Consider the following 25,329-nt stretch of genomic DNA (forward strand, 5'->3'; position numbering starts at 1 on the left):
ATGCTCTACCAAATGCCCTAAGAGAGTAATAGTATAGTACGCGATACAAAATTTAACTGAGAAAGTTGTATTATAGTATGCTTTAAAAAAGTCTTAGTATTGTATATCATAATAAGACAAGTATATTATGTCATAAAAAGTCATTGTATAGCACGCAAGAAAAAATGCCATAAAAAGTCAGAGAATAGCACTTTATTAAAAAAGTCATAGTACAGTATGCCATAAAAAAAAGTCATTATAAAGTCTTGTGTTGCATGCTGTAGGAAATGTCATCAAAAATCAAAACATAATATGTCATGAAAAATGTCATAAAAAATTATACTATAGTATGCTTTAAAAAACAACATAGTATAGCGTGTCATAAAAAATCAGTATATTATGTCATAAAAAAGTCATAGCCATTGGGTTGCCATTAAAAAAATGACAGAAAAAAAAATAATTGTACAGTATGTAATGAAAAATGTAAAAAATAAATAAAAGTATAAAAAAGTATAGTAGCCATAACAAATGTCATAGAAAGTCATAATATAGTATGTCATGAAAAATGTCAAGTATAGGACGTCATAAAAGACTTTTAATACAAAATGTACTAAAAAGTCATAGTATAACACGCTGTAAAAAATGTCATAATATAGAATGTCATAAAAAACTCAATGTGGCATGTCATAAAAATCGTGATATTGTATGCCATTATAAATGTAACAAAAAAGTCATTGTATAGTGTGCCATTAAAATAAGAGCGTCACAGTGGTACAAAAATATCATAAGAATGAATACTATAATATGTCATGAAAATGCCATAAAGAGAGTCATAGTATAGCATGCCATAAAAAATGTTATAAAAAAGTTATCGTATAGTGTGTCATAATGTCAATAGTAAGTAATATTATAGTATGCTGTGAAAAATGCCATAAAATGTCATAAATAATTCATAGTACGTCATAAATAATGCCAAAAAAGTTATAGTATAGTATGATATAAAATGTAATTGAAAAGGTGACCATACTCATAGAACTGAACTTGAATTAGTTTTTGCTAACACACACATCAACGTTCACCATATTCTCATGATTCAAAGCAAACTTGATCCCAACGAGTGTTTTCAGGTGTGAAGCACAATGATCAAACAGCAGGATACACACTTTATGATTTTATGTTCTTTCTGTTTATTAAAGTGCTCTGGAAAAAGATAGAAAGATTCATATTAGAAATATTAACAAACTTACTGATACAAAAGTGAGAGCTACAAAAGTGAAAAGCACTTTGAGAGAGGAGGTGACAATGCTTTATGAGAAACACAACTTACAGCCTGGGCTGTTTGTCTTACTGGGTTTACTGGGACTTTGGAAACATACTATATCTGTTTCCATTTCCTGTATTAATACATGGATTAAAGAAAAATAGACTTCATGTTGTACTGGAATGCATTTTCAATAATCTTTAGCTCTATTTAAATGTATAAACACTTCACTGTACTGTCAGTACTTCTGACCAATCACAGGCTGAGTTAGAGAATCACATGTTTTTTCCATCACAAAAAGAATTAACTGAAGAACTTATTAAAGTAAAAAAGTACCAAATAGATTTATTTTCAGCAATGATACATTGTAAACAGGTTAATAAACATATAGACTTTACAAAATACATCTTCAAGCATCACGTATATACACATAGAGTTTAAGGAATGATTGCCTTTTAGAGCTCAGTTGGTCCTCTTGAGTTACAACAGGTGATGACATCATCACCCTGACACAATCTGTCGAGCCAATTTCATTGTGTATATATTATCATCTAAAAACTATATGTGAACAGATATGTAAGGTAGGCCACCTTAAAGTATTCAGCATAGACTGAGCAATGGCAGACTCGTAGCAAACGGACCGAAGTCTGAAAAATTAAATTCCTCAACATACACAGACCATTATAAATCCCCCACAGCCCACACACATCGGTCTACAAAACGTTCGCAGAGATCAGCTATGGCTTAAACGACATTTTGGAAAAACAGACACTGAAGACATCTGAGCTGTGGTCTCTTTGCCTGGAATGAATATCACCTCCTCGCATTCCTGACGTGTCATCCAACGCACTGACTCCATGACTGCGGGACAGAGGCTATGTGACACTACATAATTCAATCAGTCCATCAATCAAGCGTCACGCGCTGCAGACAGCAAAGACAATGGTCAATGTGTGGCTGCAATGAAAATGCACAAATCACACATTTGTGCCAGTATGTAATTACATCATCACCATGATGTAAACCTTGAAAAATAACATGTCTGTACATTAATGATACCAGTGTTTAAGGCACAGTCTGTACAGTTGGGCCACTATTGCCGATGTAAATCTGCTCTTTCCCAGGATGCACCTACATATTATGTATTTGCCATTCATTCATGACATCACATCAGTACTTTTTGATGTGATAAACAGGATTTGGGAAAGTTTAATTTAACAGATATTCTCAGATTTTTCTTTTTTAGAAAAGTGCAACTGATCCTTTACCTCTACTGACAGAACTCGCTTTTGCTGTTTATAAAGTAGTAGATGTGTCCCTGCCATCCGTCTTAAAGATTAAAAAGTGCTAAAACAGACCATCCTGATGATGTAATAACTGCCATCCATGACTGACCTTCAGAGATTTAGTCCATGTTTATCCCATGGTTTGCATTTCCTTCCTTCTGATGACCAGTCAAAAGGCCAGTCTGCACTGCATACAAAATGAAAACACACAGAAACAATCCTGGACCGCTAGTGATGCCAAACTCCATTCAAAATCCCACCATTTTACACATTTGAACATGACATAATATTTTCTGGGGTATTCTACAAACTCCTTATTAATGCTATTAACTCTAACATTAAAAACGTAGATAGGTTACTTGTGTAACCCTGGTTCTCTGGGTAGCATGAGTGAGTCTGATTAGGCTCAGATTATTCTATGGGATTTCAAAGTGTCGAATAAATTGTCAATTATTTTTTATAAATTAACAAATCAACAATTTTTATGAAATACTATTTAATATATACTTCAATTTTATTTTTATTTAACACTTGTTTAATTATAGAATTTACTTCAAAATGTCCTTTTCAAAAGTCTGTTTTTAAATGTTATGTTAGCATTTTTCAAAATGATAAAATATTACAAAATATGAGTATTGAAGAGTGGAGTTGCTGCCTCCTCGCCTTTCAGCCAATCACATGCCTCCATCCTCTCAGCAGACTCAACAACTGCTAGCTAACTAGCTCCTGTTGGCTAAAAAACCCCAAGGTCTACAGATAGGCTTTCTTTAATGTAAATTACCCAGCTAGCAGCTGACGTTAGCACTAGCTTTTCATATCCATGCCAACCTAGGTAGTTAGCTGTGTAGCTACGTAGCATTTGTAGCCTTTCAGACCAGATAAAAGACGTGGTTTGGACAAGTTTACATGTTGGTCTGCTGCAGTTTATTTTAAATGTGTGATTTAAAATGATTCTGGAATTGTTGTTGCTCCCGCTAGTGGGAGCTAGTTGGCTAAATTTGGTAGCTGTTGTTCAGCCTGTACAGATGATTGGTATCGGGTGACCGGCTGAGTGGAGAGGAGCCTGTGACGACTCCAGTGTCACAAAAAGTGATATTTTTAAATGAACGCATCACTGGAGAAAATGCCGTTATGGTATAAAAACAGACTTCTGCAAAAGGGCATTTTGAAATCAAATATTCTGCGCTGAAATAAATAAAGCTTTAACAATTTCTGAAGTTATTTCAGAATGTATTGGTCAATATGCTGTGTTCAGTCTATTCATATGATTATTTATTTTATTTAATTGAACACTTTGGGCTTTCATAATTATTCCTTTTTTCCCCCACAAATTTATTCCACTAAAATCCAACATGGAGGACCGCAGCAGAGGAGCTGTTCAGCTCAATATTTAGAATATTATTCTGGAACAATTTAACACATATAAAGGGCCACGTTATGACAGGCATTTTTGAATGGAGTTTGTTGAGACCTTGTATCCATAAAAGACGACACAGCACAGAGCGTGGTCGACCTAAAACCAAGACGAAGGAGTCCTTGAGACTTTGCAGAGGATCTCGCAGATGCCTCGCGCCTCAGAACTCTTCGTCCTCTGAGCTGAGGTAGTTCTGCTTCTTCCTCACGTTCCAGTGTAAACACTGGGCCAGGCTCTCGAACCAGTCGTTGACCGGGTCCCGGAAACAAATGGAAGGAACGGGGAAGCAAGAAGTAGTGATGGTAATACTGGGGGAAAAAAAAGAAGAAAAGGTTTTTTGTCACAAAAGTTGCACTCTGAATGAGGAAAGAACAGTCCAGGTACTTGCAATCATAAAAATAAAAGAGGACGTGTTGACATCAGATCTAGCAACACGACTTCCTCCTGAAGCAACAATGGCCATTTGTTTAAGTTTGTTTCAATTACTCAAAATGACTGGCAGCTCATTTCAAGAACCAGGAAGGTGATTATCTCTAGAGTTGCATAAAGGAAGAAGCTGGCCTCTGTATGCGGGACACTCCTGGCCTCAAGCCCATTAAGCAGGCTGATAAGGTTACGTGACAAAGCCTGTAAGTGTTGAGGCAGCTGCTGGGAGAGTTAAACTTATTATCCATTACAGAGTCTCTGTGCTTTGTTTTGCTCCATTCACTCAGCGTCACCCTGACTGTTTCTGTGAGTTGGGTGTTTGTGTGGCTGTGGTGTGATGATTAGCCCGGTATGTGGACTAACCTGTCTCCGTGGCAGATCTCTTGTCTCTTTCTTCCATCGAATGATACCCAGGCGGTGTTTCTGGCGTCACGTGACAGCATGATCTAGAAAACAAGAAGCAAAGAAGAAGATTGGGATTTTTTTCAGTTGAGAGAAAACATGTTTTTGCCCTCCATGCTGAAATGACACATACTCAATCATTTTATATCATCTGGGGTTTCAGCCTGTAAAACCTGCATCTCACGAAAATACTAATTCAAACTACAGTCAGATTGCAAATAATTAAAATCTGATATGTAGGACTGACTCAAACAGTTTAAATACCTTGAGCTCCACCCCGGCAGGCACCACGATGGGCCTGAAGGAGAGTGAGTGTGGGCAGATGGGGGTGATCATGATGGCCGGGACATTGGGATGGATCATGGAGGCTCCTGCTGCCACTGCATACGCTGTACTTCCTGTAGGTGTAGATACTATCACACCTGAGGGGACACAGAGGTGCAGGCACACAGAGAATTAAAGCACAACTATATTACGTCTATGTTGCAAACACTGAACCTCAACAGGTGACACTTGACCATATTTGAAGGAGGGATTGGAGCTGTGGAGGAGTGAGCGGTGAATCTGACTTACAGACTGTGGCAATGCCTTGAAGAGGGCATTTTAACACGGGGATCTATATGCATGGGGATTGAGTCACTTCTGGAGAAAGACAGGATGGCGATCGGCTATTTGAGGAAGTGAAGTTTTTGGCACCTCTATGTTGGCTTTTTTTTTTTAGCCCCGGAAATTGCTGCTTGAGTGCAACACATCTTTTCCGCATAGAGTTGATCATGTTGTTGATTGTGGCCTGTGAAATGCTGGCTCAATTCTCTTCAATGGCTGTGAAAAGATGCTGGATATTGGCAGGAACTGGAACACGCTGTCATAAATACCAATCCAGAGCATCCCAAACATGTTCAGTGGCTGACATGTTTGGTGAGCACACAGGCCATGGAAAAACTGGGATGTTTTCAGCTTCCGGGAATTGTGTACAGATTCTCAACATGGGGTTGTACATTATCATGCTGCAACATGAGGTCATGGCGGCAGATAAACGGCTGACAATGTGCCTCAGGATCTCAACAGTATCTTTGCACCTGTGTTTGTTGTCTTATGCCAGCCCATACCATAATCCCACCACCATGGGACACTCTGTTCACAAAGTTGGCATTAGCAGACTGCCTGCCCACATGACAGCATACATGCTGTCTGCCATTTGCCAGTACAGTGTAAACCATGATTCATACCTACTACTGCCACTGCAGTTGAGCAGGTGCCCACTCAAGTCATTTACGACGAACTGCAGTCAGGTCAAGACCCTGGTGAGGACACTGGATGTGGAGGTCCTAGGCTTGGGTGGTTACACATGGTCTGTGGTTGTAAGGTTGGTTGGATGTACTGCCAAATTCACTGAAACGACTTTGGAGATGGCTAATGGTTGTGAAATGAGCATTTCATTCATGGGCAACAGCTCTGCTGGACATTATTGCGGTCAGCATGCCAATGGCACGCTCCCTTAAAACTTGCAACATCTGTGTCATTGTGTCGTGCGATTAAACTGCATGCTTTAGAGTCACCTTTAAGTGTGACCAGCCCAAGGCACACCTGTGTGGTCATGATAATGCTGTTTAATCAGCATAATGATATGCCACACCTGTCAGGTGAATGGATTGTCTTGGCAAAAGAGAAGTGCTCACTAACACAGATTTAAACACACTGGTGAACAAAAATGTGAGAGCGATAAGCCTTCTGTGTCTGTAGAAAAAGTCTAAATCTTTTATTTCAATTCATGAAAAATGGGACCAAAAACAAAAGTGTTACTTTTATATTTGTGTTCAGTGTAATAACCAGGCTGCATGACGTCATGCAACCTGGAGTTTCTCTGTGTGAGCGAAAGAAACTCAGGGACATGACACGATATGGATGATTCATATTCAGAAGCTACGAGTGACTATTTTTTACCAATGGGAATCAACACAGTGGCCATGTCTACAAACTGCTATATGAAATACTCTGCTTGCTGGGAGGTGAAGGTCAGCCAGAGGTGCAGAGACTAAACATTGCCTTATCTGCAGACCATCTTGTTTGGGCTGTCAGACAGGTTTTAGTCAGACAATATTAAATACTGCTAAGTTATGTGAATGTTTGGCAGCTTTACCCCCGTACGACACTGATCTGATTAATGTGTCAGCACTCTCTGACTCCTATTAAATGTTGGTGCCACAGTGCAAACCAGACTGACCGCATCTCAGTATTTACATTGCCCCAGCCTGCTGAACATCAAGACAGATCATCTGCCCACTCACCGTCTCCCTGCACGGTGGTAATGAGGTGTCCGTCCAGGAAGAGGTCGACATTGGAGAGATAGGAGGAGGGGCCTCTGTCCACCACCACCTCGTTCAGTACCTGAAACACACAGTTAACAAGTTTTTCCATCAACTCATATGATCTGTGCACAAGGTCACCAACTCCTGGTCTGCACACCCACCTCATTACGGGATTTAGATCATTAACCTCATACCTGCAGTCAGAGCTGCATTTCTTGTTTTGGAGCTGATGTCAGTGTTTACTTATGTGGTTTTGTAAAAAGCTTGTGGCTCAAATCCCTCAGGCATCAGAGTAAGTCATTATGTCGACATCACATGGCTGAGCTGTTTTGGCATGTTTACAGCGTGGACTCCGGCTATAGTAAAATTGCATCCTGCGGCGACAGTCCCCATTGGAGGCTTCCATTGTAACAGTGAAAGAAGTATGTCACTGCAAGAAAGATTCTTTTGAAAGTGGCGCAATTTGACCAGCGAAAACAGAGGGAGGAAAGGGCTGTGGCATTTGTTTTTCTTGCTTTTGCTTTTCCACAGGAAACAATATGGCGGCTAGCTGGTAAACAATCTTGAGTTACAGTTAAACAGTAAACTAAAATATGACCCCAAAAACATTTGAGGCGAGAAACAGGCACCACAGTAACAGAATCTTGGTTTATATTTGATCAACACTGCCTAGTTTTACAGTTTGATCAGAGATTGAGACAAAGACAGAGACGGGTGGGTCCGTCTCTTGATCCGCTTCTACATTCACTGTGTCTGTGGTGGCGGGCACACGAAAATGCAAAAATACAATCTGTAGTGTAAGCGACAGCCCAAGAGCCAGCGAGAATCTGCTGGCTGAAACAAATAGGGGATTTGAGCAGGGATTTCTGGGTGCTGTAAGATGAAGGGAAGTTTACCAAAGTTCATTTACACATAGTGCCTACACACTTTAATGTCCTTCAAAGACAGAAGTCGGTGGCACACAATGAAAAGTGTCATTTGACTTGTTTTACCAGAACGTGCACAGAACTTGAGGAAGAGCCTGGCTCAACACAGCAAGCTGACAACCACCTTAGTGGTACCCGTTATTGCTGACTGGGGATTTAAGGTGTGTTAAGGCAGCTAAGGAAAGCCTGCCTCTGTTGAACCTGCTTCATGGTACTCCCCTCAGGACTCGTGGACAGCCATGTGAAGTGATGAACAGAACCTGTTTTTTTACATCTTGGCAAGGACTGTGAGAAAATAATGCTGGCAAAAGCTCAAATGCGTTTAATGTGTTCCACAGAACTGATTTAAGCTGCAGGTAATACCTGATACTGCACGGCTTTCCGGCTGCTTTCGATGTCTCCATTAGTCAGGATGATGCCCTTTTCATCCACTCTGGCTTTCTTCTCCCAGTTGTCTTTGAGCACCCGGACCTTTAAGCGGCTTCTCAAGACGATGGCAGCATTACCTATAAACAATACATACAGTATATCACATGCTTTGCAAACAGAACAGGAGTGTATATATATATGATATGAAAAGACAGAGGCTGATAGACAGGTTAGAGAACATACAGTACCTTCAATGATTTGGGTGACCTGAGACTGGTAGGTCTCAAATTTGAAGGGTGTCAAGAAACCCAGGGAGCCCAGGTGGAAGGCCATAACTGGTGGAACGCTCTCCTACAAATATTCAAAGGAAGGAGAGGACTGTAGTGTCATACCAAGTAATGTAAAAACACACAAAGGCTTCTTTCAAAGTGACAGTAGGAACACTTGGCTGAATACCTGGAAGAGCGAAGATGCATACAGCAAAGTTCCATCACCACCAAGACAGATGATGAAGTCTATGCGATTAGAGATGTCATCGAGATCTGAGAAAGACATGACAATGAACCTTTTAAATATCTTATTTAAGATGATGATTTTGTATATATATGCCTAGTGTGCATTCAAACATAGCAAAAAATTGTTTTTCTTACCATCTCTGAAAGTGCAGAATTTCTTAGTTATGGCCCCAAAGTTTTCATCGTCTGAAATGGCTGGGTCCTCCAGAACTTTCTTTTCCACGTAAACAATCATGTCTTTCACCTACACACACACACACACACACACACACACACACACAAAGATCAAAATCAAGGAAGAGAAATGGCGAAATGGCATCACGCACACTGGTTTCACAATGATCCCTCACCAGCTTCCCACCCACAAAAACTGCCAATTACTGACAATCCCTGCTAATTATGTTCATTGTTAAAGGCCGCCGGTCATACCTCGGTGAGGAATACGCAGAGCTCTTTGAAAGGCTGAAGCAGACTGGCATCTCGTATCTTCTTGATGACAAGGACACTTTTTGGCGGCGTGTTCCACGTTAGTCTCTGGCTGGCGGGGTCCTGAATGTGCCTAAAAACACACATACAACGTTTACCTCAGCGGGCTAAAACAAACTGAACAGTCTCTAGGATAAGGATTCCCCCTTTACATTACATCAGCATCAAGCAGAGCGTCCAGATCTTGGCTGATGTAACATCTGTTAACTAACCTACTGCTCATCACACCCTGGACTGCTTAGTACCTATCCAATTAGAGTCACAAGTTTAAGGTCTGACCTGTAGCCACATACTGCTGAACCCCACGCGTCGTCTGCAGGGCCTTCAACTCATCTTAACCCCGCAGAGATGTCTAAACTTTGAAAAGGGCAAGATAAAAATGCGGGAGTGGTGTTTTGAGAGGAAAAAAAGAGAGGCAAAAATTTCTCTAAAACTCAGCTTTTAAAACCAAAACGCATTCTAAGATAGCAGCCGAAGAGCCACGAGTTGTGAGGATGAACCCAGTGGAAAAGCACATGAAAAGGACATAAAACGACTACACAAAAGGTATGAAAATTGGAGCTCCCTGGGGCTGAAACAAAATGAAAACCACAAGGAAAATGAGCTAATGTCATAGCTGGAAATAGCCACAAGATGTAGGATTATTTCACAATGCCAAAAGCTCTCTCTGTCACACATATATATGGCAGTTACTGAGTCAAATTGATAGTTCTTAGGGGCAGGGTTACACAGACATAGGCCACCCACCCAAAGACTCTTGTGCTGTGTTTCATAACCATCATCTCTGCTTTAAATGGCTTGTAAATTAACATCGGTATTACACACTGACATTTACACCAATCACATGTGGAGAGCTGAGGTTTCAAGCCTGGTTGCACCAATCAGTGGACATCACTGAGACGAAATGGTCGAATGAGGAGATGATGCCTTCAGGAGTTAAATACTTATCGGAAAACTGACATAAAATTAAAACTTTCACGCAACACTTCTGCACAGCTTGACAACCAGCATCATCCGTCAATGCTGCATTCACATCATGCCGGTTTTACTGTGAACACCAGCTGATAGCCTCCCATGACGGTGATATTATCAAACAAGTTTTTCTTTGTTGGGCTCTGATATCTCCCCTCGGCCCATCAGATTTCAGATTTCGGCTGCACATTCAGCCTATCTACGACTGCAAATATTAAAAATGATCAGTATTCCGATCAAAGCTGCAGGGTTTCTTCCTACATGAGGACGCTGCCCGGAGAACATATCAGTGTTTGGAGTGAAAACCTGCAGACTCCTGCAAACCCTCTATGACACCAAACTAGGGCTGAACGACATGCAAAACAACCTGAAAAACTTGAAACTTGTAAATCTGAAATATGATTTGTAGGACAAGACAACTCTGTACCACCACAATGCTTCATGTGTAAACGTATGTTGTGACTCATTTTACCTTTATAAAAAAGCAGCCCCACACCAAACAGCTTGAGACCAGCAGATACACACCACACACGCACACAAAACTCATCAGTCCCAACGTATAACATAACAAAGCAGAATTATTATAACATATCCTGTTCCTGTTTTTCGTTCAGTCAAAAAGTACCGTCAAACAACGAATAAACAGAAAAACGCTACAAACTAAAGCTTTAAAATAGCCACAGATAATCCACAAGACAGTCATTGTTAGCATCAGATTGTCTTGTACTGCACAGGTTATTGTGGCATCTACAATGTTAAAACAGGTGCCACATCTAAATATGACAAAAACGCTTCTTAAATTAGGCAAAACTGATTAAACTGACCATGGGCAGGTACAAAGCGAAAGCCCGGTTTCACAAACAAATACAGGATACAAAGCAAAACGTCATTAACATCTGAATCGGCGTACGGCTGTGATCTATTCATGGACTGTTTCTCCTCTGACCACCTCAAAGCATCTGCGTCCTGACCTTCCCCTTTCATTCAGGAAAACCCCCTGCTCTGTCCACACCACAATGCCATGCTCTTACAACAGCCAGTCTGTGATAACACGCAAACACTGCCACTTCTTCAGTGTTACAGCTACCGCTTGACATGGTATGACTAAACTTTAAACCCACATCAGTCTTCAAAGGCTATCAGCCCAACCCTGCACACTCAGGACGAATACACAATTTTGCTTTTTTCATTCAAGCCAAGCTGAAGTTAGAATAATTTAAGCATGACATCAGTTTGATATTACTCTCTCTGATCAGCTGGCTCCATGCACTGCCTGTTGGCGCCAATATTTCACCTATCAAACATCTCTCTGTTAAAGAAGAGACGGGAAGATGCTCTCACCATTTCCACACTTTGTTCTCGTTGTTTTTTCCAGGGCTGTCCTGCAATACGAGCTGGTTGAACTTCATGGCTGTACTCATGTAATGAGGATGCTGCTTCAGGCTGACTCAGCAGGAGAACGGGGCTCCGGCAGCACGGCTCATTCTACCTCTAACAACTTCCTTGATTGCCACACATTGTGAAGCAGCTGGAGCAACTGAGTCAGTTCACTTCTCGCGGTCAAGCTGTGAGTCAGCCACACGGGCCTGTCTGAGAGGCTGAGCGAGGCGGAGAGTCTCTTCAGGAACTGTGGTCGAGCTCCAGGATCAGCTAACCGCCCCCCTGGGCTGGATCCACTGAGGCTATATTTGTCCCAATGAGGACTTAGCGCTTAACCGTCCTGGAGCATTCTGCTGCTCAGTTAAAGCTCTCTCTCATCTTAGTGTTGACTTTATCTCTGCTCACGCCCACTCTGCTGTGCTGGACCCGCCCATTTCAGGAAAGGGCTTTCCTTATTGGACAGGTGTGATTTACTGAAACACAACAATGGCACGCTGTTCCTGAAACTGGTATGTCCACTATGTAAAATAACAATGGAGGATGGATGCTACAAGGAAAACACATGCTGTATTACTGTATAACAATGTGTCTATTACCATCTGTTTCCATCTCTATTTATTATTAGAATTAATTAGAAAAAACCTTGTTATCTTCCTGTTAATTTTAAGAAATAATATCACCATTAAAGAACAATAAACTGATGCGTTTTTATGTAAAGCTAGAAAATTCCCTTTTTTATTTTATGACCCTTTTTTGAGAAAAGACAATGCAGCCCGATGCCCCGCAGGAAGAGGAAGTGCAAGGTGAAATATCCCAACAGGGCTTCATGGGTGAATGATGTAATCATGCATTATGGGAATATAACAGGATGTAGTTGAACTTCCTAATGCCTCACTAAAGTCACCATCATAGTTTAAGCAGTTAACCATCTGTAAACTGCTTTTTACTCTCACAGGCAATTTCATTTTACGTTTATCCATTGAAAATGCTGTTGTAATAATCAGACACTTTGCTTTCCAAAAGAATACTGTTTTCAATAAATAAATCATTCGCTGACTTTTATTGAGTGAGTTATTGCCATGTTTTGTTGGATAATGTGCAATGATCATAATGTATGGTGCAAATAGAAAAGTATTTCAACGGCATTTAAAACATGATTTGGTTATTGAAAAATGTGGTTTGTGATCTTTAAATCACTCTTACAATAAAGATAATATTTTTGGAAGGAATGATTAACCTTAGAGATTAAACTGTACAGACTGGTCTAAATTCCCGTTTAAATGTCAGGGAACTTCGTCGTTAGGAACATCCCCGGTAGCTACCATTGTGCTACGTCAGACTATTCACTGGGTCAGATTACAAAGACAAAACAACATCTACGTAATGTGCTTGTTACGGTGGAAAGTCTGCATTTATTATCAAGCAGTGCATCAGTGTGGAAACCATGGCAGAAAGTTTCATTTTGCATGGTAACATGATAATTAAGGTGGTGATAATGTAAGAAACAAAGATATATAAGTTCTCTGGCTTGATTCATTCTATAAGGAATAGGTAGAAGTAAGCATGCTGTGTGCATTCAGTGGTATGTGTGCCATCTGCAACACTTGGCAGAGTGTCAGTTTCTACGTAAATCAAATTACATAATAAAGACATCATGTAGAACATAGGATACAGACAAGGCTGGCTCTTGTGTGTTGTTTCAGGGTGTGTTTGTTGCGTCTTCAGGGCGTCCTTACATTATTGGAACGGGTGGAGATTCTGTCTGTTGTCGAATGAAAAATGCTCTCCAACAATGAAAGTCAACAGCAATACCAAACATGTGCCCATCTATACCTTGATTAGTATCACAACCACACCCTCCCACCTAGAAAGAAGAGAGTTTTCAGTTTGGATAGTCTAAACTTTGCCTACTTCACTTGATCGTTGGTGCCAAATCACCTTTTGTGTTGTTTGTTTGCACTGTTTTTCTCCGTGGAACTAGATCTTTCTGAAAGAGCGACAGCCTAACCTTTATTTTGGAGTAAAGATAGCATGGTTTTACTACTTTTAACTTGTCTAGCAGCTTTGAGGAGGCTAATCCATCAATTACAGCTGCCTAAGACAAACAGTGCCGGGAGCCACTTACGTGACTGAGGGAGTCAAGAGGCCAACAGTCTGACAAGGCTTTGACGAGAAGACATCAAGAGGTTTTCATACATGTGCAGACTGAGTCATTGAGAAGAGTTATGCTACAGTTTCACCTGCTGGACAAATTAAAATGAATACCTCTTGGCTATTAGTCAATCCTCTGTAACAATTAAATACCTAAGTACCTTTGTGAAGTGTTCAGCCTCTGTTGATAGCGTACTGTATTGCATGATAAAACAAGATATGTTGTATTGCTAAATATATTGCATCGACAGAATGACCCAACGCCTCTCTTGCGCAGTCTTAACAAAAGCTGACAAAGGAGCTTTATAAAGGAGGTGTTAAATTGTATAAGATTAATCAAATAATTGAATAATAGATCATTGCAACATCTCAAATGAGAGTTTATCTTTATTTAATTAATCCTAAGTGATAGCAAACTAAAGATATAAAGATCTGTCTCAATATTATTTGTGTGAACAGACTGGCAATCTGAGTGTTAATGCGCAATCTGCAAATATATAACACCTTCAACAAATACAAAATGATTTACAAACTCAAAAAACTATTTTGCAGATGTAAAATGGGTTAGCAAATACACAAACAAATTTTACAAATTAAAAAAAACATCAGTGAACACATTATTAATTTACAAATAAACAAAAAGAATTTGGGAAGATCTTGGTAACTTTAACAACTTTCGAACAGATATTTCTGAATACAGTTTTTTGTTTGTGAACCTCAATTTTACACTTGTGTATTTGAGTCTTTTTTTTATTTAATATTGTTTATATTTGCGGAAGTTGTTTTACATTCACAGATTACATATTTACACATGGGTTGTCAATCTCATCACACAAATAATACTGAGACAAACCAGCTGCGCATAAATATCTTTGTTTGACAAATGAATCTCAAGGTCTTCGTCACTATCTTTAAGTCTCCATCAAAAAGCTGCTAAGCAAGACTTTGTGTCAAAGTATGGTTTGTCTGAACCCCAAAATTCCTAATAGTCAGAGAGTAAAGTATTAGGAAAATTACCTTATGTTTTATCGTTTCGGCTCTGTACTCTGGCACATGGGATCTAAACTGACTATGGAGGTTAAAAGTGTCAGCTCTCAGCTAATGGTATAAGTGTTTACATCCACATCAAATGAACAGTGCAGGGATTTGTGGGCCTTTTAACACATAGTTGCCCAATTTTTGGGTGTAAATAAATAAATGGAAAAATTACCATAAACTTAGATAAAGTTATCATATACTACAGTACATCTCACTGTAGAGGTACGTTGTATCTTTCTAGATGATACTGTCAGGTCTATATTTCATGCTCGTTTCTAGCGCTTTGTATCTTTAGTAAAACATGAACACTGGGGCCAATATGATACCTGAGTTTTGGCCTAAATACACTATTTGATACCCTTCTTTGAGACATATTTTTCTCTAAAACCCCCCCCAGAAAACTTCACAAAAGAAGCCACTGAAAAGTGAAAGAGACACATTTCAGTTGGTATGCGACTCTACTGGTTTCAGGGTTTGTTTAACTGTCATTCTGGTCTTCAGTAAGTAAGTCAAACACATGCTCAGTTAGAATGAGGTCAAGTAGACTCGTCAAGACTAAACCAGGCAAGTTGAGAATATTTACGCTTGAAGAAAAATTCCTGCGTCGCCTTGTTTGAAAGTTTAGGATTATTGTCCCACCACACTGCTAACCTCATGGTCACTACGAGATAAAACAGCAGATAAAATCCAAAGTGCTGAGTGCAGAGACAAAATCGTGCTTGATCCTTAATACTTTTTGTTTTCACATCACTTTATCTGGTATGGTATTGAATGTAGACATTTGACAGATGCATGTGTGTACGGAGACATGATTGTGTAACGTGTGAGCACGCTTCGACAAGTCCTCGATATTATGATGGGTCTTCTGACATATGCATAATTACAACCTGCCAAACACTATTAATCAAATCCACAGAACCTTACGTTTGGAAAGATGCCAACTCCTTGATGCTGCATGTAAATAATAAGTATGTTTGTGGTGTTGTCATACAGTTGGCAATACTTTTCTTTTTAACCAACTTTGAAGTTACATCAGAGGATATTATGAAATTTGAGAAGGTTGGGTTCAGTTTCTCAGAAACAACCAGCTTAGGAGAAGTAAAGCATAAAGATCAGTGAGCTACAGTTACTCTACATAGAAACAAGTGAGAGTGGTGTCACTTTGTACCATGACGCTCAGCAGCACGGTCTGTCCGTACAAGAAGAAGAAGTACCTATTTTTGTTGACTTTTAAGACAAAAGTAAACATACGTCAGCCAAAGTATAAAACCACTGACAGATGAAGTCAGTAACATTGATCATTTTGTTACAATGCAATGTTCTGCTGGGAAACCTTTGGTTCTGGCCTTTATCACCATCCACCCAAACACCATTGCAGACCGCGTACACCCTCTCATTGCAAGGGGTGTTGATCCGTATCAGTATCTGGGTGGGTTGAGCGCATTAAGTGGCATTCACATAAATGCCAGGGCCCAGATTTCCCAGCAGAACGCTGCATCGTGACCAAATGACCAATGTTACTCACTTCACCTGTAACTGGTTTCCATGTTTCGGCTGATCAGTGTTAAGTGCATGCTCGATGGCATATTGTCATGTCCTGTATATTTTGGATATCTGCCCGATTTAATGATCAGACCAGTCTTTGCTAAGCTACAAGCTAAAGTGGTTAGCTGGTGTCTAAGGTGTTGTGCTCTATAATGGCTGCCACTGTTAATGTTAAACTCGAAACCGCTCAAGTTGAAACTGAATTTTCTTTGTTGGTGAAGTAAAACTTTAATAAGGAGAAGACATTCTGTTTATTTTTAGCATGCAGAGAAACTGCACCAGAGCACTGATGAGGAACGGGTCGCCTGATACTTGTTTTTAAACACTTAAGATGTGGCGTTACTTTGCATCCCATTGACTATCAATAGGGAGGAAGCTTGTGTGACTAGATCGGCATACAGCTGCACTGGCCTCGCCTTGTGTTGTTGTATGTTAAATTCCTTGTCTCTTTAACATTTTATCAAATTTCAACATGTTAACCAAAGTTTTAACCAGATGAGTAAGCACAACCTGACACAACATCAGAGTCCTGCCCAACAGGATCTAAAAGCAACAGCAAATGGCTGTCATGGTCTCTGGTGCTGCACAGATTAAACTGTCACTGCTATGTTAAGTTGTACATTCACTTGTGCCTGGGCAAAAAAACACGAGTATAAAAACTGATGCAGAACCCATTTCCTCAGCCCCACTTACATTACTGTGTGTGGATTCTGGAGCATGCATGCCTTCGGGCCGAATGTGGTCACAGGGCTTGGTCCATGAAGCGACTGAGTCCTCCTGAAAGAGACAATGACAAAGGCAAACATTTAGGGCTTAAAATAGGGAAGCTGCCGAGCAAGTATGCAAACAATCATCTATGCTATTTGTTAAAGGAAAACAAAATGGCTTTAAAGTGGTCGCTATTTTTAAACTGTAAAGAAAAAAAAAAAAAGAAGTTTCATTAAGTTTCAGTCGCGAGATAAGTGTTGTGTTCCCATCATTTACAGGACGCTACAAGCTGAGCTGCAGTGCGCTCGATGTTGCTGAAAATTCCTACATTTCTAAACGCATCTTGATGTAAAATTTCTAATCAAATATTCCACTTTCATTTCTCTGTTTTAAGAAAAAAAGAGAAGCGAAGTCATTGACCAAGACATTTAGAAAAAGCCTACGGATTTCCACAATTTAATTCATCATCAGCAGATATGAGATTATTTTGTACATTGTGTGTACATATTTGTGGTCACCCAGTGACCACAACTGGTCTGTCTAATGTAGATAACGTGCCACATGATCTCTGTGACCTTTGGTGGTGAATAACAGGTCATTTGCTCATACTGTCTCAAGAAGACTTTTCTTGGCAATGGTAATAATGCATTGTGAAAGGTTTGAAAAGCAAACACTTGTATCTATCCTACCTGCAGTGCAAGCACCATATCTGTTAATGATGAAATAAAGCCCAACAGTTTTAACAACATTACCATTTAACACATCAGATGCCTTTGTTTGCTCTGGAACTCAGTGGAAAAACCCTGCACACCTTGTCTGTCTTTCGAGACCTTGTTAAAACAATACGACTGTGCTGCGGGTGAAAGGTCGCTGACACTGAGCTGTGACGGAGCACTACGAGATCGCCGCCTCCAACTACAGAAGCCTTCACGCTGCATCACAACCCTCGGCCAACAAATCCTCTTAGCAGTCTGATTCTGTGAATTCGCCATCTGCTGTTTTCTGGCTCTCAAAGCTGCATTCATCAACATTTTCACATGAACACTGAATGAAACGAATAATGTGACGTGTGCTGCTTGTAGTGACAGACACACAGAGAAGCATGACTTCAGCATCTCTGCAGAAATTTTAGCCTCTTTTAGCTCTTTGTTTTGGAGTTAGGAGCCTAGAAACATGAGTCCAATGGAATGAACCATGACCATCAGGTATGACAGGAGGCAACTGTTTACTTTAACATCTTCATAAAGCGAGACAATTCAGCGCTGTGCATCTGTCAGTTTGTTCGGGAGTTCTTCTGCCTGTTAGTGGACAAAATGATTTCATTTAGCTGTTTATGTCTCTTTTTTGGGGATGATGTTAAAATAAATCTGAGAGCAGAGAGAGCCTGTGATCAGCTTGTCTTAACCTCTGACTTTATTCCAGGCTTTTAATCAAACTTAGATTCAGATCCAAACCACATTTTAGCCACTTCCCTCATAGTTAGTTTATATAAATCACTGTCTTATTATCACTGAGTAACTGTGACTAATTCATCACCTTTCTAATCCAATTTCTAAGCAGTTGTTTGTTTACCTAAATCCATCACAACGACTTTCTGTCAAATGGCATAAAAATAAGAAGTGTCATTGCCTTATTTGGATAAACTCAATAAAACTTTCTGTGGGGGTGTATTTCAACATATTGGACTAGTGTAATCTTTTAGTGGTATTTCTCTTCCTCATTTCCACATCACTAATGGGTCAATACTGATATACACTTAAAGGACATGTTAAGACAGACTGGTGCCTTTTCACTTCTTCTTGTGAGGAACCTCATCATTGTTGCCAAAGCACACAAACAAACAAAGCCCTTGCAACATCCGCGGTGAGCAAACGTTTCAGACCTTTGTTTTCTTGAAGTCATTAGTGCGATGGCTGAAGGGACACATGTCCGAGGTGGTGCAACACGGATCGTGTCACAAGGGTATTTCAAAAATGTTTCTCACGCAGCTCAGGGCAACAGCATCTGTTCTGAAATATCACCTCGCAGTAAGCATGATAGGTAACTGTCTCGTGGCAATGTGCTTCATGGACTTAAAATATATATGAATCAGGAAAAGGCACACCTAGGAATGTTCTTTTGCCAAGTTTGCTACACTTACGTAACACATGTGAAACTGGCATGCCGAGCTAGATAAGATCATAAACAACAGTACTGAAATGAAAACACATCAAAACTAACTTTAGTTCTCAGAGTCAGTGACAGACAGGGCTAAAGGCTGATTCCACATTTACCAGTAAGACCACAACCACTAAGCTCCTACTCTCTTCACTGGCAACATAACAAGATGGTTTCCTGCATGGTGTCAGAAAGAATGTGAACATCCTTGTGACTTATGACTCCAAACATAATAACAGGCTTGTCAGCACCATAACAAATTATGTTCCATGTGTGAGGCCCCTGTTCAACACCCACCTGTACTCAGAGGAGCTGCCGGCTGAGGAGGTGCTCAGGCTGCGTGCCTTCCTGTTGCGTCGAACCAGGTTGCGGCCGGGGACCTCCCCTCCATCACAGGTGGAGCAGCAGTATGGGACAGACTCCACTCGCATATCCTCTCCACTGTCCATCTCAGACAGCCAGGCTGCAAGCAATCTGACAGGGCACATCAATTATTAATGAAGCTGGAGTCAAATGTAAACAGGCATATAATCATTAGTCAAGCCTGGGCCAAACTCCACTGGGAAAAAGGGCAATTTAAATTATAGTTCATGAAAATTAAAAGACTTTACAAATACTTATTAAACGTATGTATGAATTGATAAAATGAGAGTCAGTCTAGAATTCGGCTCTGCTACAATCCACCAGTCCGCACATATTTCTGGTCATTTTCATCTTTTAATGTCGTTTTAATGGCATATCTTCAGCAAAGTACATACATGCAATACTGGTCAGTTGACAGATTTTATAAGTCTGTATCAAGTTGAAATAAAGAGCTACTAAAATGTTACTTAAATTCTGAGAAACTCTCAAGTGAAGTAAAGTGTAAAACAGCACAAAAGCAGAGTTTCTGTTGTCAGAAATGTGTTACAACGGTTTTAACGAGTTGAGAGGTAACCGGCGCTAATCACCTGGATAAACAGCTAACCTAGCTTTAATTTAGCTACACACTTTACAGTTCATCAATTAAGATACCCGAGGCAAGCAGCCTCGTAGTCACGTAAGAAAGCTAGCTTAGCAAGTTATGAATTCTCCAAAAATCCAATTGTTGTTATCGTTAAGCACAACAAGCTCTCCGCCGACATACAGGGCAGTTGAGCGGATGAATGGTGGCGGTTCCAGATGGTAAAATATTCCCGGTGAGCTAACTAAGCTAGTTAGCGAGCCGAGCTAGCAGTTAGACATGTTCAACACAAAGCGCAATGTAAGTCATTTCTGAGGCCAACTGTACCTTTCACCCACAACGACACAGGGGACGACACAAGTTCGGAGCGCAGCAAACTGCCGTGGGGATCAGAGCCTCGACATTATTTCATTAGATAACAATGTTACACCATCTTACTTTGCAAGAGCGCTGCTGTCAACAGTCGGCTCATCACTTCCTGATACGGACTGACCAATCACAGACTCGCTTATCGCGACGTCATGTTGGAAGACCTCACCAAACTGACCAGCGTGTCACAATCTAACTTTGTGAGAGTATCATGAGTGTAAGCTAAGACATGTCATTTTAAAGGCTTAAGGGACTGTTCTTTATTCATTTTCTAAATCCTCCCCAGAGCTACAAATATTTTTTAGTGTCTAGGTGAAAATGCACGACCCTCCCTCCACCATAAAGTAATTGTTAGATTTTAAAAACTTACTGTTTGATGTTTGAAAGTTAAAAATTGAAGATGAAATCGTGGATTTGACAAAAGCCTTGGTTCTTCACTCTTGTTGCGCACGCTGGTTTGATCGTGCAAACAGTTTACTTAAGGAAAATTCTGAAATGTAAAATAAAGTGATTTTGATGAAATGTCGTTATTTTAAATTAGTCTAGGTTATGTGTTTTTTTCTGACAAGCTTTCATCCTATATAATGTGTTCAAGGACTACTGGAAATTTGGAAAGCCAATAATAATTTCTGTTTTTTACAGTTTCTGGCTATGATAAATGGTGTAATTTCGGCAGTAAAAACAAAAACAAAATACAACCATTGAAAGTTGTATGCACCTCTCTTAAGCTAAAATTAAATCCCCAGTGCTTTAAAAATATTTGACAAGCCTCCCCCTTTTTGCACCACAACCTCCAAGTAACAAACAGTCCCTAACTTGTGAAGAAATTATTATATATTTTTTCATATAGAATAAACAGAAGTTTTTCTCTTGTGCTTTATGTAGCCTATCTATGAAAAAAAATATGGAAAGCAAATTGTGCCCATTTATCTGCGTGACTCTAAACAAGTTCTATGTCAAATCATCACAAAGTGGTGACTGGTACTTTTCCCACTTTGTCTGGACAGTGATGGTCCAAGGGCACAGTGTGGTCTGACTGCTGTGCCTGGCCTGAATAACTTGTATCATGCAACAGTAGGAAAAAAAAGGTCCTGGCTCCCTGTTGCCCTCTGGGAATGTGACCTTGCATCATTGTCTCCTCTGTTTAGTTGGTAAACTTACTTGGAAATGTGGCATACTTTAGGTGCTTGTCTCCCAAAGATACATTTAAGCGGGTCATACAGCAAAAAAAAAAAAAAAAAAAAAAAAAAAAATTTATTGCCTAACTTGTGTAACACAGTGTGATAGCGCCACCGTCTGGCTCATTGCACACAAATCATGAGCAACGCTTTGCATGTGCCCAAACTCTGAAGTAATGCTTTTTAAGTTTGCAGTGATACAATATATTTATTTCACCTTACAAATCACGACATATGTGACCATGAACTCCACAGACCTTATGTAATTAGTATTGTTCAAGCAAACGAATGGACATTCAGTGTTTCATAGATATGCACAGTAAACTGCTATAAAACATAATGAATAGAAATCTGGCACATCTTGTCTAGGCCATTTGATGACACTTTTAGCGCTAAACAGGTCTGTCATGATTAGACCCTCTATCATGTTGTGCAGAACCCAGATCAGAGATATTAATTTTATTTCTCATATATCATTTTATCCACAAATTCTGACTGGACTATGTGAGTAAATGTTGAGTTTTTAGTGTAATCATCTGACATGTAGCATTACTGCTGGAATAAAAGTGTTATCTCCACTTATCAGAGCTTGACATGCACACCAAAAAGGGATGAACAGACACTGCTTACAACTTCAGATTAGTATTTCCATTTTCCCGAGTGCGAAAATCACATTACATTGAAACCATATAGATCATGAATCCTCAAAATAGCGATACAATCTCTAACATCCCTTACTGCGTTTCATACTATTGTCCAGTAGGGGGTGACAAAGACCAGCAAGTATTTCCAAGGGACGTGCCGCTCTCCGCAGCAGTGACCAGTCATGCTTTTTATGTGGCTTCTCTTCATGTGAGTCTGCGGTGCTGAACAGACACATCACAAGTTCACAGTCATGGTCTGCAGCTTAGTTTCTATCCTCACAACAGCTACACATACAAACAGGACTCTAAGGTGTCCCTTCATACACTGTGTGCATGCTGAATGTGAAAGAGTAAAGTGTGAGTGACTGCACAGAGGAGCCAGGCTGATTCAACAGTGGATAAGAAATTGTTTATTTAACTTGAACATAATTACAAGGAAACCAAACAGTCTGCAACATTCTAGCTTCAGTGGTAACCGTTCTAAGTGAATCACACTCAACACAGTAGGTCATCTCAAACTGCTTTTTATTACATCTTAAATAACAGTACATTTTAATATAGTTTCTATCTTGCATCCAGCTTTCGGTTGTACACTGACTGACTTTAAAATTAAATACAAAAGGTGAAAAGGGAACAGTGGGGGTGCAGAGCTCTACAGTTATTTGATGGAGAAAGAGAGAAAAGGAAAGGGAATTTAATTAATTTTTAATATTTTTTATTTCATTTTATTTTTTGCCAACTCCAGGCCTAACGCACAATTACAGCACATTTTTTTGTACAGAATGTCGCAGAGAAAAAACAGAATGGAAAAAATGTCACTACTGCTAAAGAAAGAGCGTCTCTGTTTACAAGGAGAAGGGAACAACAGAAAATTCTGCCATTCAGATGCTGCAAGATTTTTTTTTCATTTTTTATTAAAGGACAGAAAAAAACCTGTTATAAAATGTTTTTCTTTGTAAGTGGAATTTTGTTTGCTACAGAAGGAATGAAAATGTATTTGTTCCATTTGAGATCGTGTATGTTTAGGTGGATGAATGTACGTATGCATGTGTGTACAATTTAAACATTTACGTTACGTCTTAATTTGTGGAATCCCTCCCAAGTATGGACCAAGTAACCATTTATGTTGCAGGGTTTGCTTCTCAAGTGCATAGCTTTGACGTTTTAGTTGAATCATGTATGCACGGAGTAGCCAAAAACAAAAAGGAAAAAAAAGAAAAACAAAAAAAAAAGAAAAGAAAAGAAAAAAGGAAAATATAAATACCATTGTATTGATATATTCAACAGGTTATTTTCTCAAAGAAAAACATCAAAGGACTTAATTCCATATGCACCTTTTTAAGCAATTCTACAGCATGCGATTCTAAGAGATAACCCACCCATGGCAGACAACCAAAATCTTTTTTTTTTTTCGTTTTTAACTTAAAAAGTTTCAATATCATTATTTTCAAACATTGATTTATACAACATGTCATTCACAGAGTAGTAACTGCGTTTCCAAGCACGGAATGGGCACCTCTGTTAAAAGAGAAACGTCCGGATTGCAACCGGGCTAAAGTGGAGGTACTCCCTACCCGACCAAATCACATCACCGGTCCCAACCATGGGCAACAGAAACCAGGGAAAACAAAACTAAATTAAAGGAGAAAAAAAAATGAATAAAAAAAAGGGGGCAGGGTGGATTATGATCCGATGGGTTAATCTTCATTTAATTATTCTACACTGTCGCCAGACAAAAAGGTGTAAGAATGGTTAAAATGGTTTGTTTTTTTGTTGTTTTTCGTTTTAAAAACGAGCATTCATTATCATAAACAGCATGTGCTTGGTTAGTTAACTTTTTTTTTCTTTAGACATTATTCTATATATGCAAAGTTTAATTTTGTGCAAACAAAGATTTGTGGACTACACTGGAAAAAAGAAACAGTAAAAGTATCATGGGACTAAATATACAGAAGGGCCAGAAGTGGCTTGAGGACTCCCTGTTGAAGCTCAATTCTCTCGCTTTGTTCTCCAGTGGGATAAAGCTGGATTTTAAAATGACATGATCTGGAGGTTCTTCTAGGTCTCAACTTAAAAACATTCTCTAAAATGTGTAAAGACTAGGAAATAAAACAAAGCTTTGATCCTCATTTTAAACATTAACTGACAGTTCACTGATCTACTTCTCTTGAACAAAAAAAAAAAAAAAAAAAAAAAAAAAAAGAAGAATGAAAACAAAAACAGAAACAAAAATAAACATGGCCCAAAAGCTATTAAGAGTTAGATCACTGTCATGTAATAACCTTCACTCAGACCTGTGTATAATGAGGACGCAGGACACGTTTGCTTGGTGGCGGCGGCAGCGGTGGGGTGTTTGCATTTTCACTTACTACAATACCAGACCATGGTCATGGGAGGAATGTACAATTTTCCCCTCCGTTCCATTTTAAAACCACTAAATTCCTCAAGCTTTTTTTTTTCTCTTTTTTTTGTAGCTGAATGAGTGACAGACAATTGTGCTCTTTTAAATGAGAAGGAGAGAGAGAGAGAATTTTTGCCCTTGATAGTTTTTTGGGGTGTTTGGAGTCAGTATCATGGTGTTTTTGAAAAGATTGGATATGCAATAAAATTGAACATTGTGATGTTGGAATGGTCTTCCACTCAACTTTGGAGTCCAGATGCCACCTGAGAACAAAAGAAAAACACATGATTAGATTCAGTGACCAGAAAACTGTAAAATCAATGCATCATGGGTTGATCATGTTTCTCCAAGTTTTATTAGCAGTTACAAATATTCACAAACTGCTCACATATTTATTTTACTCATGTTTAAAATGTCTTACATGTTGCACCTTCTTTCCCAACCCCCAGATGGCAGTAAACACAAACTCT

The 25,329-nt window shown here is 39.5% G+C and overlaps 2 protein-coding genes across 4 annotated transcripts in view; both read right to left on the reverse strand.

Moving 5' to 3' along the window:
* Nucleotides 1-1,556: 1,556 nt before the first annotated feature.
* nadka (NAD kinase a) lies at nucleotides 1,557-20,833 on the reverse strand. Of its 3 annotated transcripts, none has more exons than XM_049581248.1 (12): nucleotides 20,706-20,833; nucleotides 19,622-19,798; nucleotides 17,153-17,236; nucleotides 9,317-9,446; nucleotides 9,023-9,131; nucleotides 8,829-8,914; nucleotides 8,621-8,723; nucleotides 8,367-8,509; nucleotides 7,057-7,156; nucleotides 5,033-5,190; nucleotides 4,730-4,812; nucleotides 1,557-4,248 (listed from the first exon to the last, which is right to left on the reverse strand). In XM_049581248.1, the coding sequence occupies exons 2-12, from the start codon at nucleotides 19,771-19,773 to the stop codon at nucleotides 4,101-4,103; spliced, it is 1,296 nt and encodes a 431-aa protein (XP_049437205.1). In that variant the 5' UTR covers nucleotides 19,774-19,798; nucleotides 20,706-20,833; the 3' UTR covers nucleotides 1,557-4,100. The 3 variants fall into 3 exon arrangements, with proteins under 3 accessions (XP_049437205.1, XP_049437204.1, XP_049437206.1); XM_049581247.1 differs by having other exon boundaries at nucleotides 20,595-20,735; XM_049581249.1 differs by lacking the exons at nucleotides 17,153-17,236; nucleotides 19,622-19,798; nucleotides 20,706-20,833 and adding an exon at nucleotides 11,687-12,159.
* A 2,133-nt stretch (nucleotides 20,834-22,966) lies between these two features.
* Nucleotides 22,967-25,329, reverse strand: part of LOC125891763 (guanine nucleotide-binding protein G(I)/G(S)/G(T) subunit beta-1) — a 42,684-nt gene continuing 40,321 nt past the window's right edge. The window contains exon 11 of the mRNA XM_049581252.1: nucleotides 22,967-25,122. The gene's annotated coding sequence lies outside the window, so the exon portion shown is untranslated. The remainder of the gene's footprint in view (nucleotides 25,123-25,329) is intronic.

This window comes from Epinephelus fuscoguttatus, linkage group LG7 (assembly GCF_011397635.1).
Source record: "Epinephelus fuscoguttatus linkage group LG7, E.fuscoguttatus.final_Chr_v1".
Taxonomy (NCBI): domain Eukaryota; kingdom Metazoa; phylum Chordata; class Actinopteri; order Perciformes; family Serranidae; genus Epinephelus; species Epinephelus fuscoguttatus.